This window comes from Tupaia chinensis, unplaced genomic scaffold, assembly GCF_000334495.1.
Source record: "Tupaia chinensis unplaced genomic scaffold, TupChi_1.0 Scaffold000042_1, whole genome shotgun sequence".
Taxonomy (NCBI): Eukaryota; Metazoa; Chordata; class Mammalia; order Scandentia; family Tupaiidae; genus Tupaia; species Tupaia belangeri.
In genome coordinates this window covers 1,172,416-1,188,487 of record NW_006159497.1, presented here as the reverse complement: position 1 = coordinate 1,188,487, position 16,072 = coordinate 1,172,416, and the positions used below count along the sequence as shown (strand labels likewise).

Below are 16,072 nucleotides of genomic sequence, written 5' to 3'. Positions count from 1 at the left end.
GAACAGCAGCCTCCCATGCACTCTGCAGTGGCTGGGCCTGACTTTTTTTTTCCCCCTCATTTTAATTTGCATTGCCATTATTAGATTAAAAACCATTTAGTTGTGAAGATTCTTTTGCTTCACATTTTCAGCGTTCTTTAAAAAATTATAGTTTACTGTTTTTTCCCAACTAATAAAATTGCATAAATAGAGACAAATTGACCAAATATTAATACCCTTTGTGTTAATTATATGTAGATACTCATTCTCCAAATATAAAATAGAAGACAGAGCTGTCCTGTTGTCTCATGAAAATATAACGCTGAGAAACCAACTCACAAATGGCAAAATCCTACTTAGAGTAATAACATGGATGACAATGAATGCATTTCTAGAACTTCTATGGAACTGTTTCAACCCATTACAGTCGAAATATTGGTTTATGAAAAATTGATAAAGCCTGTGGAAAATAGAATTCAGTATCTGCATTAGCCATTTACACCAAAAGAATCAGCCAGAATTAATTATGCTGTATGCTGCATTCTAATGAGTTTTTCATTAAACTGTATACCATTATGGAAACTAAACAAGGATTATTCAAAGAATAATGCCAACGGCTGTTTTTTTCCTTTTTTTTTTTTGAGAGAGAGATTAAATTAGTTAATGGGTTATACATTTAAATCAGATGCAAAGGTTAATCGATGTACACTTATCATTGTATTAAACCCAGTATCGTTTTAAAACACAAACACCCCAATACCACTGATATTTCCTCTGGGGGAAAAATGAATCTATTTGTATGTTTCTAGTGTTTGTTTGATATACTTGCGTTATTGTAAAAATTGAAACCCTCCATATTTAACGTTCTGTTGTTTTGAACATAATTTTCACCAGCCAGATGCTCTATTTGCCTTCAGTTTCTAGCTTTGCATGTGAGTATGTTTGTGAGAGTGTAGGTTGTGGAGGTATATTTAGATAACTTTATCCATTTATTTAAATCTTTAAATAATCTCTCAATTACTCTTTGAGAAATTCAAAGGTAAAGTATAATTTCTACTCTCACCAAAAGAGTAGGTCTGGATTGCAAACCTAATCTGGGAAGTTAAGGAAGGTAATTCAGCATCAATCTCTGCCTCCATTTCCACAGGTATATCCAGTCCCTCTTGAAACAGAGCTCTGCAATCACCTGTGAAGTACAAGAGAGGCAACTGGGAAGTCTCTCTGCATGGGTTTTTAGATTCTTACACCGTCTCAGAGGCTCTTGTTCCCAGGAAGATAAGAGAGAATGTGGAGAAAGCCTTCTGGGCTCTATCCAAAGATTTACAGGCTACACTGATTTCACATAAATAGAGCTTGTATATATATGTGTATATATACATATATATATATGTATATATATATATATTGTGTATATGTATATATATATATGTATGTGTGTATATATATATACATATATATGTGTATATATAGCTACACACACACACACACACACACATATATATAATTCTGATGTTTATTTCCCAGGTTCCCAAGGCCAGGCAAGGCAAGGCTAGTAGAGGCTTACCCCTGATAGAAATGCAATTAGAAGTAGAGTTTTAAAAAAAGGAAAATTCATAGAGAAATTCAATTAAACACATTTTTTTCTCTTCCTTATCAACATGTTATAGACTCTTGTTTTTAAATATACAATGAAGGAAATTGAAATCACATCCTAAACCAAATATATAAGGTGAAAAGTTGAAAAATTGAAACTTAGGGAGGTTGAACATTTGAGAAATGTGTTTTGGCTGTTACAAATGAACACTCTGAAGAGCCTAAACTGAACTGAATTGTCCTTTTCTGCGTAGGAAGTGAGAGCACGTCATTCCTGGAGTTGAGTGGACCCCATGCTAAGTCCTGGGTGAGTGACTTTCAGTATTCCGCCTCCATAACATTAAGTTTCCTCACCTGGAAAACACAGGGAAGGACAGCCTGCCTCGGAGCGTGTGCAGAAGGTCCGGGACCCGTGTGACAGCACAGCCGGATCCGTACACGGGTTACCACAGCCCATCTGATTTGTTCATGGCCTCTTCTGCCTGGTATAACTACATCTTCGCCTTGAACGCCACCAAAATATAAAGCAGATTGTGATCATTTTAAATCCGTTTTTTTTTAATTAAAGGGTTAGAAATAACTATTTGAAGAATGATCATAACGATAGAAAAGGCTGAGAGAATTTTTTTCTTTTACACATTCAATCCCTGTACATCAGCACGGCCTATAAAACGAATTTCCCCAGCATGAAGACACTGCACACCAGCCCAGTCGAAGACAGTACCATACATGCGACCTTCCACAGACGGTCCTCCGTTTCTGTGTCCCTTAAAGGTCTGGCCTCTATGTTTCTCCATGATTCCCCTTCAAAGCTGAGTATCTGACACAACAAAGTTATGACTGAACCCACATCCTTACAAATGAAGACTTAACAAGCTGACAGTACACTTATCTTCATGAGATTTGAAGACTTATTTAAGAATTTTTTAGTGGTATAAACATTCACATTGAAATAACAGCCCTACCTCCACGCAGTCTCATCACCAGAGAAGCTCTCTTTATTGTTTTGATATCAAATATATAAATATATAGAACAGCAGCCTCCCATGCACTCTGCAGTGGCTGGGCCTGACTTTTTTTTTCCCCCTCATTTTAATTTGCATTGCCATTATTAGATTAAAAACCATTTAGTTGTGAAGATTCTTTTGCTTCACATTTTCAGCGTTCTTTAAAAAATTATAGTTTACTGTTTTTTCCCAACTAATAAAATTGCATAAATAGAGACAAATTGACCAAATATTAATACCCTTTGTGTTAATTATATGTAGATACTCATTCTCCAAATATAAAATAGAAGACAGAGCTGTCCTGTTGTCTCATGAAAATATAACGCTGAGAAACCAACTCACAAATGGCAAAATCCTACTTAGAGTAATAACATGGATGACAATGAATGCATTTCTAGAACTTCTATGGAACTGTTTCAACCCATTACAGTCGAAATATTGGTTTATGAAAAATTGATAAAGCCTGTGGAAAATAGAATTCAGTATCTGCATTAGCCATTTACACCAAAAGAATCAGCCAGAATTAATTATGCTGTATGCTGCATTCTAATGAGTTTTTCATTAAACTGTATACCATTATGGAAACTAAACAAGGATTATTCAAAGAATAATGCCAACGGCTGTTTTTTTTCCTTTTTTTTTTTTGAGAGAGAGATTAAATTAGTTAATGGGTTATACATTTAAATCAGATGCAAAGGTTAATCGATGTACACTTATCATTGTATTAAACCCAGTATCGTTTTAAAACACAAACACCCCAATACCACTGATATTTCCTCTGGGGGAAAAATGAATCTATTTGTATGTTTCTAGTGTTTGTTTGATATACTTGCGTTATTGTAAAAATTGAAACCCTCCATATTTAACGTTCTGTTGTTTTGAACATAATTTTCACCAGCCAGATGCTCTATTTGCCTTCAGTTTCTAGCTTTGCATGTGAGTATGTTTGTGAGAGTGTAGGTTGTGGAGGTATATTTAGATAACTTTATCCATTTATTTAAATCTTTAAATAATCTCTCAATTACTCTTTGAGAAATTCAAAGGTAAAGTATAATTTCTACTCTCACCAAAAGAGTAGGTCTGGATTGCAAACCTAATCTGGGAAGTTAAGGAAGGTAATTCAGCATCAATCTCTGCCTCCATTTCCACAGGTATATCCAGTCCCTCTTGAAACAGAGCTCTGCAATCACCTGTGAAGTACAAGAGAGGCAACTGGGAAGTCTCTCTGCATGGGTTTTTAGATTCTTACACCGTCTCAGAGGCTCTTGTTCCCAGGAAGATAAGAGAGAATGTGGAGAAAGCCTTCTGGGCTCTATCCAAAGATTTACAGGCTACACTGATTTCACATAAATAGAGATTATTGTGTATATGTATATATATATAGAGAGAGAGAGAGAGAATAGAGAGAGAGAGAGAGTAAGTAAGTGAAATGTGGCCAATTGGAGGGGACGTGTCTGAAATGGAGAAAGCTCTGGCTTCTCCCCCTCATCCCACTGGGGCTTAGAGAGAGAGAGAGAGTAAGTAAGTGAAATGTGGCCAATTGGAGGGGACGTGTCTGAAATGGAGAAAGCTCTGGCTTCTCCCCATCGTCCCAGTGGACCTACCAGGTGGGAACACAAGCCCGGGCCTGTATGACCCAATTCAGTGATCCCTCCCAAGAAGCCAGACTACAGTGATTACATTAAGCCTCCTAATTTTAAGCGTTTATAATTAATTCCAAATCTTAAACTATTTTTCAATAATTCTATTATGTTGACCATTATGGTAGTAGACAAAGTAGTTTGCTAAGCTATCAATGTACTCTCTTTCTTAAAGGAACAAGTGTGGGGGGAGTCCTGAAAATGCCATATTATAGTTTGAGATTTCCAATAATAGTAATTACTATTTCCATTATTATTATTGAGGCCCATATTGATTATTTATTATTTACCAAACCTTTCATATAGGTCTATCCTACAGTGATCCTGGGTGAAGTAGTTATTTTTGATTCTGCTTTACAGCTGTAAACACTGAGGCTCAGAGATGTTCAATGATTTGCCCAAGAGCAACTAACTTAGTCGGTGAGGCAGTAAAACAAAGCTAAGTAGAAAGGTTTCCATCACATAGGCTTTTCCAGCTACACTATCGAAGCTCAAGTTCACCATCTCTCTTCTCTGTGTTTTTTTTTTTTTCCCTCTATGTCTTATTTCAATCTTGCAAGTAGGATTTTCTTATCTGTAGAAGATGCATTCTGCCCAGAGGCTTCCTTGGTTGAGTTTTAAACCCTATTACAGATTCTTAAACATGATCAGAAGGTTCTAGCTAACATCTTTAGCCTGGAAGAGTCAGGTATTTCCAGCCGGAAGGCAGTCTCAGAATCCTTAGATGTGGCTTAGTTGAGTTGCAGACGGGGGTATTGATCATCCCTGAGTTAGAGAGTGTGTTTAATCAACCCTTGACCCAATAGAACCATTGATAAACAGGTATAGCTTCATGAGACAGTCTGAGCTTTGGACTCAATGCTGACTCAAATTCCAGGTTTTTAATTTTATTCTTATTATTATTTCATATATATGTATATATACATACATATATAAAATATATATATACATAATATATATACACATATATATAAAAAATATATATACATATACACATATAATACACATATATAAAAACACATATATACATATGCACATATGTATATTTTTCCCTCTCTGTGAGCTTTAGTTTTCTCTTGTGCTTGATGAGGAAGCAAGTCACAATGCAGAGCATTCCTGGTGTAAGTTTGTGGTGGTCATGACGTTTTTATCAGCTGTACCTGAAGTTGCTGATGTAGTCCCTAGCATTTTACTGTTTTCTGCAGCAACTGCATCCTCTGGAGTCTTATTAGAAATGCATACCCTCGGGAACCAGCAGTTAGCGTAATGACTATGTCGCTGGACTCCCACGTAGTCGACCGCGGTTCGTGTCCCGGACCCGGTGGCTTAAAACTCACGCCGGGCGCATGTGCGTGTGTGCCCAAGATCCCGAGAGGAGAATGGAGGAGAAGGGATTGCGGCGTGACCATCCCCCCTGGGGGGTGATTTCTCGCTTTCTGTCTCTATGTCTCTCTCTGTCTGTCGGCGCACGCGCACAACGTGGAAAACCTCTCAAAAAAAAAAAAAAAAAAGAAATGCATACCCTCAGGACCAGCAGATGGCATAATGATTACATTGCTAAACTCCCATATAGTCGACAGCGGTTCAAGTCCCGAACCCAGTGGCTTAAAGCTCACATTGAGTGCATGTTAGTGTGTGCCCAAAATCCCAAGAGGAGAAGGGATTGCAGCATGGCCTTCCTTCCTCAGGGGTAATTTATCTTTTTATATCTTTCTGTTTCTCTCTGTCTCTCCAACAAGCACACATGCCCTATAGCAAAAATCTCTCAAAAAAAGAAAAAGAAAAGCATACTCTCAGGCCTCACTCCAGACCTACTCCTGAAGAATCTGAATTTAAAAAGGTCTCTGGTCTCCAGGTGATTTAGAGCATGGCAGAATCTGGAAGTAAGGCTATAGTGTACCTCTGAAGTGTTTATTGAGCTTTACACTCTTTAAGGCCAAGCAGCTTAGGAGATAAAACGTATTTTTATTGTTTTTGTTGTGGCTATATTGCTCTACCACCACAATTATTCAATAGAACAAATTTCCCAATTTCTTCATTGCTTTGAATAACAGTGAATTAAAAATAAAGTTTGGGCTAATATTTCAAAGACATACTTAAAAATTTGGGGTTACTTTAAATGAAAATGAAGTAAAATTAATTTTTAGGCAAGTTCTGATAAAACTATATTCTCTGAATATTTAGTGGCAGCTTTTTGGAGAAGGAATAGTGGTAGACTGAGAGACAGTCACTGTTAGGTTTTTATTTTTATTATTAAACATTTTTGTTGTAGGGCACATGTGTTTGTCAGAGAGAGGGAAAAGAGAGAGAGAGACAGATGGAGAAAGTGAGAAGTCAGTCAACTTCCTTCCCCCATGGGGGTTGGCTATTCCACAATCCCTTATCCATTCTTCTCTCAGGATTTTGAGCTTGCACACCCATGTGCCCAGTGTGGTTTTCACGCCTCTGGGTCTAGGACTTGAATGATAGTCAGCTACCCAGGAATCCAATGCTTTAACCACAAAGCCATCTTCTGGCTTCAATGATCATCATTAGTATTGATCTAAGCAGTGAAGGGACATCAGAGCACTAAAGGCTCAGAGAGTAAATATTTCAGACACTGTGAGGTCTCTGCTGCAACTACTCGACTGTGTCCTGGTAGCACAGAAGTAGCAGACCTGATCTGTGAATGAACGTGGCTATATTCCAATAAACCTTCATCTGCAGATACTGAAACTTGAGTTTCCTATGATTTTCACTGGCCGCCAAATGCAATTCTTCTATTGACTTTTCCCAACCATTTAAAAATTTAAATGTACATGTAGCTCACAGGTTATATAAAAATTGGTGGGTAGAATTTGGCTAAAAGGCTGTATAATTTGTCAGTATCTGATTTTGATTTTCATTAAAACCATGAGTCTGGAAATCTGATTGGTATGACTTGCATTCAGTACCACAAGATCTGTATGTTAGTATCATCAACTTATACTTATTAAGTAGGCATAATAATAGTACCTGTCTTATAGAGTTGCTATAAAAAAATAAAAATCCCAGTTGAAAGTTAAGCAGGTTGCCTAGAAGTTCTCAGGTATTTAGTAAGAAAATTCTTGAATTATGATGTTTATTATCATATGAATTAATTAAATATTTTCTACTAAAGCCACAATTAGCCTAAATTTTGAAAGCAAGGGAATAAGGGGACAATTCAAGTGAGTCATTAAAATTTTAAGGAATAATCAGAGATTCTTTGTTCTATTCTTGCAATTTTTCAGTAAAGTCTGAAATTATGTCAAAATAAAAAGCAAGAGACAAAAACACACAAAAAAGTGATGCATTTCTTTTTGAAATCAAAACTTTAAAAAAAAATCGAAGTGAGGGATTATTTACACTATAGACAGATTCCTTCAGGGCTTCTTTAAATATGGAAATCCCTTGGTACAATTAAGACATGATTTGATTTATGAGAATTAAATATACACACAACATTTTCCTACATCTGTGCCTAAATGGAAATCTCCCTATGCTTAAAACTCTACTATAACCCTTCAGAGAAGCTCATCTTTCAGGCTAGTGTAAAAGCCTAAGGTCTTAACTGTGAAAATATTCTTACATGGATTAGCTCAGTGTTAGTCCGATGTTTGAAACTATATGAGAGCATCCATAGGCCCATGGGGCTTTGGATAATTTTGTCAGTTGGAAGCAGTGATCTCCATCGGCAAGGACCTCACAGCACTCTCCCAGGCTCTAACAGAAGTTTGAGGCTTGTGTGGCACTTCTAGGGGACCCTCATGCATAATGCCTCATGATCCTCAAAGCAGATTCACTAGGAGGTAGGCAGGCGGGTTTGTTTTCCATAACAAAATAACACACACTTGTGTGGTTGAAACAATAAAAATGTATTATCTCCCAGTGATAGAGACTGAAAGCTCAAGATCAAGATATTCAACCGAGTTGACTTCTTTTAAGACACCCCCTCCTTAGCTTGTAGATATTCCTCACATGGTCTTCCTTCTGTGCATGTCCGTGTCCTAATCTCTACTTTGTATCAGGACACCAGTCGTACTAGATTTGTGTCAACCTATAGACCTCATTTTACATTAATTACATCTTTAAAGACGCTCTCTCTCCAAATAGTGACATCTGGAACTGGAGGTTGGTTAGGACGTCAGCGTCCAAATACTCAGGTGATACCATTCAGTCTTTGACAGTAAGGCGGGGATGTGTATGTCTTCTTCTGGGTGAGAAACCTGGAGTGAGCCCTACAGGATTGTGCAGCTGGTGGCTTTGTGTGTCTTCTTCACCACCTTGCGCCTAGAGAATTTGACAAAGTAGTTGGGACTAGAAATGACTTACTCAGTTGCTTGTTTTGCTTACAGTGCTACAAAGCAAGGGAAAAATCCGTGAATGGACAAACGGTAAAGGCAAAAATAAATAAGTTGCACTCTTTGTCCACAGAAGTACTTAGAACAGATTTATTTAACCATATTTGCTGTTCTCCTAAATACATGGAGATGACTGTAGGCCTGGGTGTCTCCAAGTATATCCACGGAGTTGCAGTGCGGCCTGGCTGCTGCTTAGGAGGAGGCTGGAGAGGATTGGGGTCTGGGAACTCTAATATTCTTTCCATGTGGCTCTTAAGCTCTCATAATGATATGGAAACTCTTATTTAATAAAGGGAAGAACTCATGGCCTTGGGGGACCTGCCTGTTTGCCAGTGTGTCTCAAAGTGTGGTCCCTCCATGGCACAGAAACTTCTAAGAAATACAAGTACTTAGGCTCCACTCCAGACCTACTGACTCAGAAACAGTGAGGGTGGGGCTCAGTAAGGTGCTTTTAACACCGCCCTCAGGCGACTGAGGATTGGGTGATGATCAGAACCAGTGGGGGATTGAGAATCTGAAAGTACTGCTCCTATAAAATGGTGTGTAGGTTTCTGTTTCAGTGAAGCATCCATTCTCACCAGCTTATAGCTTTTTCTTTCAATTATAGTTGTTTATCTACTTTTACTCTAATATGAAGATAAGCAGGAAGCAGTCATTGATGAAGTAATAGTCTAGGAGTCCAAATAGCTCATTTTCCATCTAGAATTTGCCCCTGACTGATAATAAGGCTTTTGTTAAAAGACACAGTTGTTGTGTGCCTCTTTCTTTCCACCTGTAAAGAATTAATACAATCTGATCTTTCTTATTAGAGCAAGATGTTTAAATGCAGTGTAAACATTCTTTTGAAAATATTAATGGAAACCTTATTTTTTTCTTTTTTTTAATATAAAACGAAAATATTGTTTCTAGCATTAATTACTACTACTATTGAACTTCTTCAGGTGTGACAACAATACATAGCAGAAGAATGGAATATTTTTTTTAAAGTCATAATAGCTGTAGTGAATAAAAATTGTTCAAAATAGCTCTTAATTGTATTGGCCTCAGGAAGCAAGTGATCCTGTAGGTCAAGGCTTGGGCTGGTATGCAGAATCACTCCTTTTCCTTGTTAGGAAGCATGGGAGTTCTGAGGGGACAGCATGTTGACTTTTCGGACATACATGGAGTTCAGTGGGTTTACCCCAGAGCCCAGTGCTTCACACAGAGATGCCAACCAATAGCTGCTCAATGAATTGTGGTACTCCTTGCCCCAACCGAGCTGAACCTTGGGAACAGGGGCACTGAGCTCTGCAAATGGTCTCTTACATGCGCTGATATTGGCCTGTGGGGTTTTCCTCTCAGCTCTCTTTCCAGTGTGAGCTTCTTCCCTCAGCTGAATGACCTTAGGAAAGCCACCCAGGAGGGCGCTGTGGTCACATGACTCCGGGCCAGTACACCTTAGAGGTTTGTGGAGGGACATATAGCACATGACACACAGATCCTCAGAGAACCAGTGCCCCACAACTCTCACTGATCTTAGATGTTTTACAAAGTTTTGTTTTTCTTCTTTGTGTCTTTGTGTTTTGCTGTTCATTTATTATAACAGCAATTTCCAGATTCCCAGCCCTTTTTTTTTTCTTTTTTTAAGGGTTTTGCCATAGGGTGCATGTGCTTTCTGGAGAGAGAGAGAGAGAAAGAAAGTGAGAAATCACCCCCCAGAGGGGATGGCCACACCTCAATCCCTTCTCCTCTCTATTTGTGATTTTGGGTACACAAGCACACGCACCTGGCATGATTTTCAAACCACTGGGTCCAGGACTTGAACCACAGTTGACCACATGGGAGTCCAACACCTTAAGCACCATGCCACTTACTGATCCCCCAGAGCCCATCTTAATCTTGGGGCTAATGAACTGATTGGCCACTCTCCATTACCAGGCAGTTGGGATATTTTGTTAAAATTTTGTTTTGTTTTGTTTTGAGCCAAGAAATTACAGAAAAGAGCCTGGTCACTGGGCTTGCATGGAGTTGTGGCTATTTGATGTTGACATTGCAAGTAGCCTTTCTTCTCCTTTCCCATCCTCCATTCTGATTTTTTTTCTTGAAAGTGTAGCACTCTGGTTTCTCCCTGTGGCTGCTTCCTGCCTGAGGACTTCAATTCCCAGACCGATGGGGGTGGTGAGACACGTTTCTTGGCCTGTTAGAGTTAGTGGCATCAGTGGGAGAGGGTACTCATTCATTATTAGATACATCCTCACAACACAGTCTGGGAATGCAGAGGGACAAAGCTGAACCTGGTCAGGGAGAGGCAAACAGACCTACCTGGTTTCTAGGAAGGGGAGAAGCCAAAGCTGAGGCTGGCAGGGAGCTCTCTAGGGGGGAAGGAAAGGGTTTCCTGGGAGAAGACACAGCCAGCCAGGGTAAAGTCATGGAGGTGTGAAATCGCACCGTTGTTCCAGTTGGGTTGAGTCCAATTTCCTCACCTAAGGATTAGCAACGGGGTAAAAAAAATTTAGACACTTTTCTGTCCTTTTTGGGGGGTAGAAAACATTCATTCCTCCTAGGCTTTTCCCTGATCCTTCGGGATTAGGACAGATCTCTGTGGGGATCATTGGCTGTGTAGACAACTTGCCGGAACTTGGGATGCTGATGGTCATGGCCCTCTGAGCGAGTGAGTATGACAGGCCCTGGAAAAGGTTTCAGCCATACTGAGGTTGAGGTCTGTCACTGCCTGTTACTAATTCAGTCATCAACAGCCCAGGAAATGGATCGCTAGGCTGCCCAGGTTTTGTGTTAAGCTGGATGAACCAACCTTAAAGAAACAGGAAAGGAGAGAAAATGAGTGTCTTAGCGAAAGCTTGTGAATATATTCAAATTTTAGGCATGCGAGTTCCCAGCCATCAACAACGGGTGGAAACCAAACCTTCAAGAAGGACTGGTTGAGAAAAAAAAACAATTTTTAGCAGAGAAAATCATACTGAAGTCTTAAAAAAAAAAAAAAACCAATGTATTATTAATAAATCATATTTATTAATCCCTCTGAAGTCCAACTATTTTGCTAGGTGCTGAGGATAAAGAGATGATTTCAATTTGGCTTTACCTCAGGGGATTCTGTAGCTTAGACCAGTATGTAAATAGAAAATTGTGATAAAACATGACAAATGATCTACCAGGGAGATTAGAATAAAGAGCAGAGAAGAGGGAGTAATTAACTCACCCTGGGGACTGGGAAAAGAGGAGGTTACTTTTAAACTATGCAGAAGGGAGACAGGAGAAGCCACATTTTGTTAAGTTGAAATGGGCAACATTCATTCCCATTGGACACTTTTTTAAAAAGTCCATTTTATATGTTTTAATGAACATTCTCAGATCACGAGTGGCATGGAGGTTTTATCCTCTCTGCCAATTCTCATCAACTGGTAGTGATTAACTCGTAGCTGTGTTGAGGGTGACTGAGGATTCCAGGCCAAGAGGAAAGGATGAAACTGAACTCAATGAATGATATCTGTCCTGGGTATGGAATGCATAGATAGTGGCAATAAATTTAAGCCAGTCACTACCCTTAAATTATAAGTTTAATAAGCAAAGGCACCGGTGTCTGGGAAGTGTAGGATGTTACCATGGATGTAGTTCTTGAAATAAGTTCAAGGTAGTTGGAGATGGATAGTCTATGTCAGGGGCTGAGGGTAGAGAGGAGACTCCAGGCAGGGGACACATTGATGTGGGTTGACTCTGAATTGGGCAGTGCTTTGACTGACTTTGTAAACACTCTTCAGAATGCTGCTTGTGGACTGTTTAAAACTAACGTATTACTCAACTGCCCAGAGAACACATGGAGGTTACAGTGTTCCTTTCTGCTGCTTTGTGTCTGTTGAATTCAAAGCTTTCTTTTAAGAAAAGGGCACAAAGTACTAAGGGAATGTATGATAAGTACTTTGCAAATTAAACTGGAGGGTGTTTTTAGATAAAATAAAAACCAAGTCCTGTGACTGCCTAGATTTTGTCTTACAAAGGTCAAAATCATTGTATACAGTTTGTTTTTGTTTTTGTTTTTACGACTAAGAAGGCATTCAAAGAAGCTTTTTAAGTTTAGATTTTTAAGGTCCATAGCATAAGGAAAAATTAGGAAAGCTTCATTATACCCAGCCAGGGTTTAGCTTTCTAGACAAAATCTGTGTTATGTCCCAGTGGAATTTTGTAAATTGCATTTCGGATATTGAACATTCACCCAAGAGTTTTAACTGTACAATATTGAAATGTCCTTCTGAATGTGTTTTTGCTGCAATTAGATTATTTTTCTTTTAAATCCTACGTATCTTAAGAAACTTCAGATCATATTTTAAAAGTATATTTTAACCAGGGGTGCTCAAGAAAGGGTTGAGCAGCTTTCTCAAAACTCACCTGCCAGGGGCCCACCCTACAAGATTCTGATTTGGTGGCTCTCTGTAGATCCTAGAGAAACGTTGATTTCACTAAGATTTCTAGCAATAAGAAAAATCATACAGATGACCCCTGCCAGTCCCACATGAGACCTTATCGCTAAGAGCACTTATTGCAGGGGGTACTGCATATTCTTCCTTGTGGATAGCTGGCCTCCTGTTGGTTGGTTGATTTTAGGCCCCATTCCCATTGTCTGGGGTTTGGTTTGTTTGCAGTTAATCTTCATGACCATGCCAGTTATCTGCTGACACTGGAAATGCCTACTGAGGAAAAATTATACCATGTAAAGGCTCATGGTAGGTGTTGTGATAACTGGACTTTATGCAGAAAAAGCTATCAGTTTAGACACAGTGGGTCATGTCTAAGGACTGTCCAGAGTCTCAGCATATTTATTTCTAAGACAAGGTCAGTTCATTGCACTGGATGTCCAGGGCTAAGTAAGTGGTAGTGGCTCTTCTCCAGCTGTAAGCTTAAGATACTGGAGTAATGTGAGGACTAGGAACCATTCCTGCAGGAGGAACTTCTATAGGCTACATCTCCCTGGGAAGGATTGGTGAACTTGTCATACCTGGTGAGAAGTGCAAGGTGAGATGGGTTAGGAATTTTAATAGAGTCTTGTTTGTTTTTAATTTGGAAAAAAGTCTAGGGGAATTTAGGGAGCAGAAGGTGAAAGTGGAACATGGTGAAGGCTTCGTAGTCCTCTCGTGCGATCCATCTGTTTTGGCTCAGTACTTAAAGGCTGGTGGAACACAGGTCAGGAGGGAACTCTTGGTTGACTGTCTCTTAATGCCACCAGGTTGCAGTCACCCCTCACAGACTTCTATTCTCTTTGGAAGTTTTACCTGATTCTTGCTGATCTTGAGGAAAAAATCTAAGGATTGTGAAACCATTCCCTGGGGCAAGTCTCCAAGGGCACAAAGTTGGCTGTCCTTGGGGTGCACTTGTGAAGTAGACTTCTTAAACAGGGGATTGCTTTCCACTTCTGATGACAGGAATACAGAAGCAAGTGGGGCTGGTTGACCTTACTCTGACAGAGAAGTGAACAGTAACGGCAAAACAGCATTTCCATCATCAGTAATGACTTAGAACTCCTCAAAAGTCTCTCTAATTCTGTTTAAAGTCTTCCAGTTTGAGCTTTGCAGCAGCAGGAAAGTAGAATTGATACCCTGAAGATTCCTGACCTCAGTCCTCTTTGGAGTGGGTGGTTGTTCAAAATATGGCATAGATTGAGGAGGTTACTCAGGGTTCTGCCATCCTTCCCTGCTGGAAAATTCCATTTTGCAAGGCTGAGCCCAGTGTCCTTTGCTTTAGATCAGGTGGCAGCAGTCAGTGCTGCAGTGCGGCCACTGACTGCAGGGTTAGTTAAGCCACCTCTCCAGGTGCAAGGCAGCAAGTTTCCGGGAGGAAACTGGAAACACAGAAGCTAAAGACGGCTCGCCCAGTGTCCTGTGTGAATCCAAGATGGATCACAGGGGTGGCAAAGATTGCACTCATTTCTTTCCTGCCTTACTCCTATCCTTCTGCTGAAGAACTGATACAGGAAAACTGAGTTTGGGGGGAAGGAAGAAGTTTCTCTAAATGGATCAACACATACGCTTGCCATTTATTGAGTGGTTACTATGTGCTAACCCTTGCTTTGGGCACATCTCCAGTCATGCGATTCACAGCCCTTCTTGGAGGTAGGTATATTTACCCCAACTTCCCAGATAGGGATGCTGAGGCACAGAGAGGTTCAGTGACCCACCAAGGTCACAAAGCAAAGTGGTATTTGAGTAAGGCTCACTACCTAGTTCTCTCTGCTATGAGGGAATTTCAAAAAAGTTTGTGGAAAAGTAGAATTGAAGTACATGCCTATTCTGATGAAAAACAGTTTTGTAAGCCATGCCTCATTTTTTTTTTATTATACACATGTTGCATGAACTTTCTAGAGACTCTTCATGTGTAAAGTCCCCTGTTGAGTATGCTGCACTTCTTCCCTTCCTGATCTGAAACTGGGTCCTGGGGCAGCCAGACCCCACATGAGAAGTCATTACATGTGCTGGGTGGGTTAGGGAGGATGGGTCTCCCAATACCTTTGGGCTAAGGCAAGGGTTTCCTTGTGGATCTCCATCCTGCACTCTGGGATGTGGCTGTGCTTCTGTCTCTGCCTTTCTCATGTGCATTGCTGGGCCCTCCCAGGTGTAGTTACTGTTCCCCAAGCAGACACCCTTTCTCTCTCTCTCTCTCTCGTAGGCACGGTGCTGTTGTGCCAGGCAAACCAGGAGGGATCCTCCATGTACAGTGCCCCCAGTTCACTTGTATATACTTCCGCAAGTAAGCCCACTGTGTGGCTCTCTTTGTTTTGTGACATAATCTGAGTCCAATCACCTTCCCTGCCACCATGTAAGTTCTCTCCTCCTCCCTCCACTGCCTTTCCTGTGGCTCTCAACAAGGTGAAGTTGGTCTTCATGAGCATGTCTGTGTCCTTGTTGCCTTAGCATCTGAACCCCTGCTCATTTCCACCCACACCCGGTCCTCAGCCCTGGATGTCCTAGTCATTCTTTGTTAGACCTGTCAGGACTGAGTCCAAGGGATGGGATGTGGGCATTGGGTTGGAGGGAGGGTGAGGAAGGGTGGAAAGCCTTCTGTATCACAGCTTTGCACACTAGGAATGTAATTTAACTGAAATGTGCAGGCTATTCAAATGGCACCCTAGCCAAGGAGCAAAGGTTGACCAGTAGTACTCTTGAGCATAATTATCTCCCTGTAGAAAATATTACTAGTTGTGATTAGAGTTCTGTTTGTCAGGCTATTATTTTCCTTAGATGTGTGGTTTCAATGAGGATGAGGAGAGAGAAAATGAAGTTTCTCTTCATTTAGCAGAGGAAGGGGATAACAACAACAGAAATAGACATTTTAAAAGTAAAGATACTTTAATATCAAGCACTTGAAGGAGGAGACCAGAAATAAATGTGGAAGATAGATCACAGTGTGAAAGAAGCAAAGATTCTTCTGCCTGTGATGGGTGCTCCAGAATGGAGAACACCCTCACTGGGTTCCAGAGCAGGTAGAAGAATTAAAGCTCCAGCTGGTT

The 16,072-nt window shown here is 40.1% G+C and overlaps 1 protein-coding gene across 1 annotated transcript in view; it reads left to right on the top strand.

The window, feature by feature from the left end:
• Positions 1-16,072, top strand: part of RBFOX1 (RNA binding fox-1 homolog 1) — a 1,649,671-nt gene that overhangs the window by 1,547,224 nt on the left and 86,375 nt on the right. Inside the window, exon 11 of the mRNA XM_027773019.1 lies at positions 15,232-15,312. Coding sequence (XP_027628820.1) covers positions 15,232-15,312 — 81 coding nt within the window. The remainder of the gene's footprint in view (positions 1-15,231; positions 15,313-16,072) is intronic.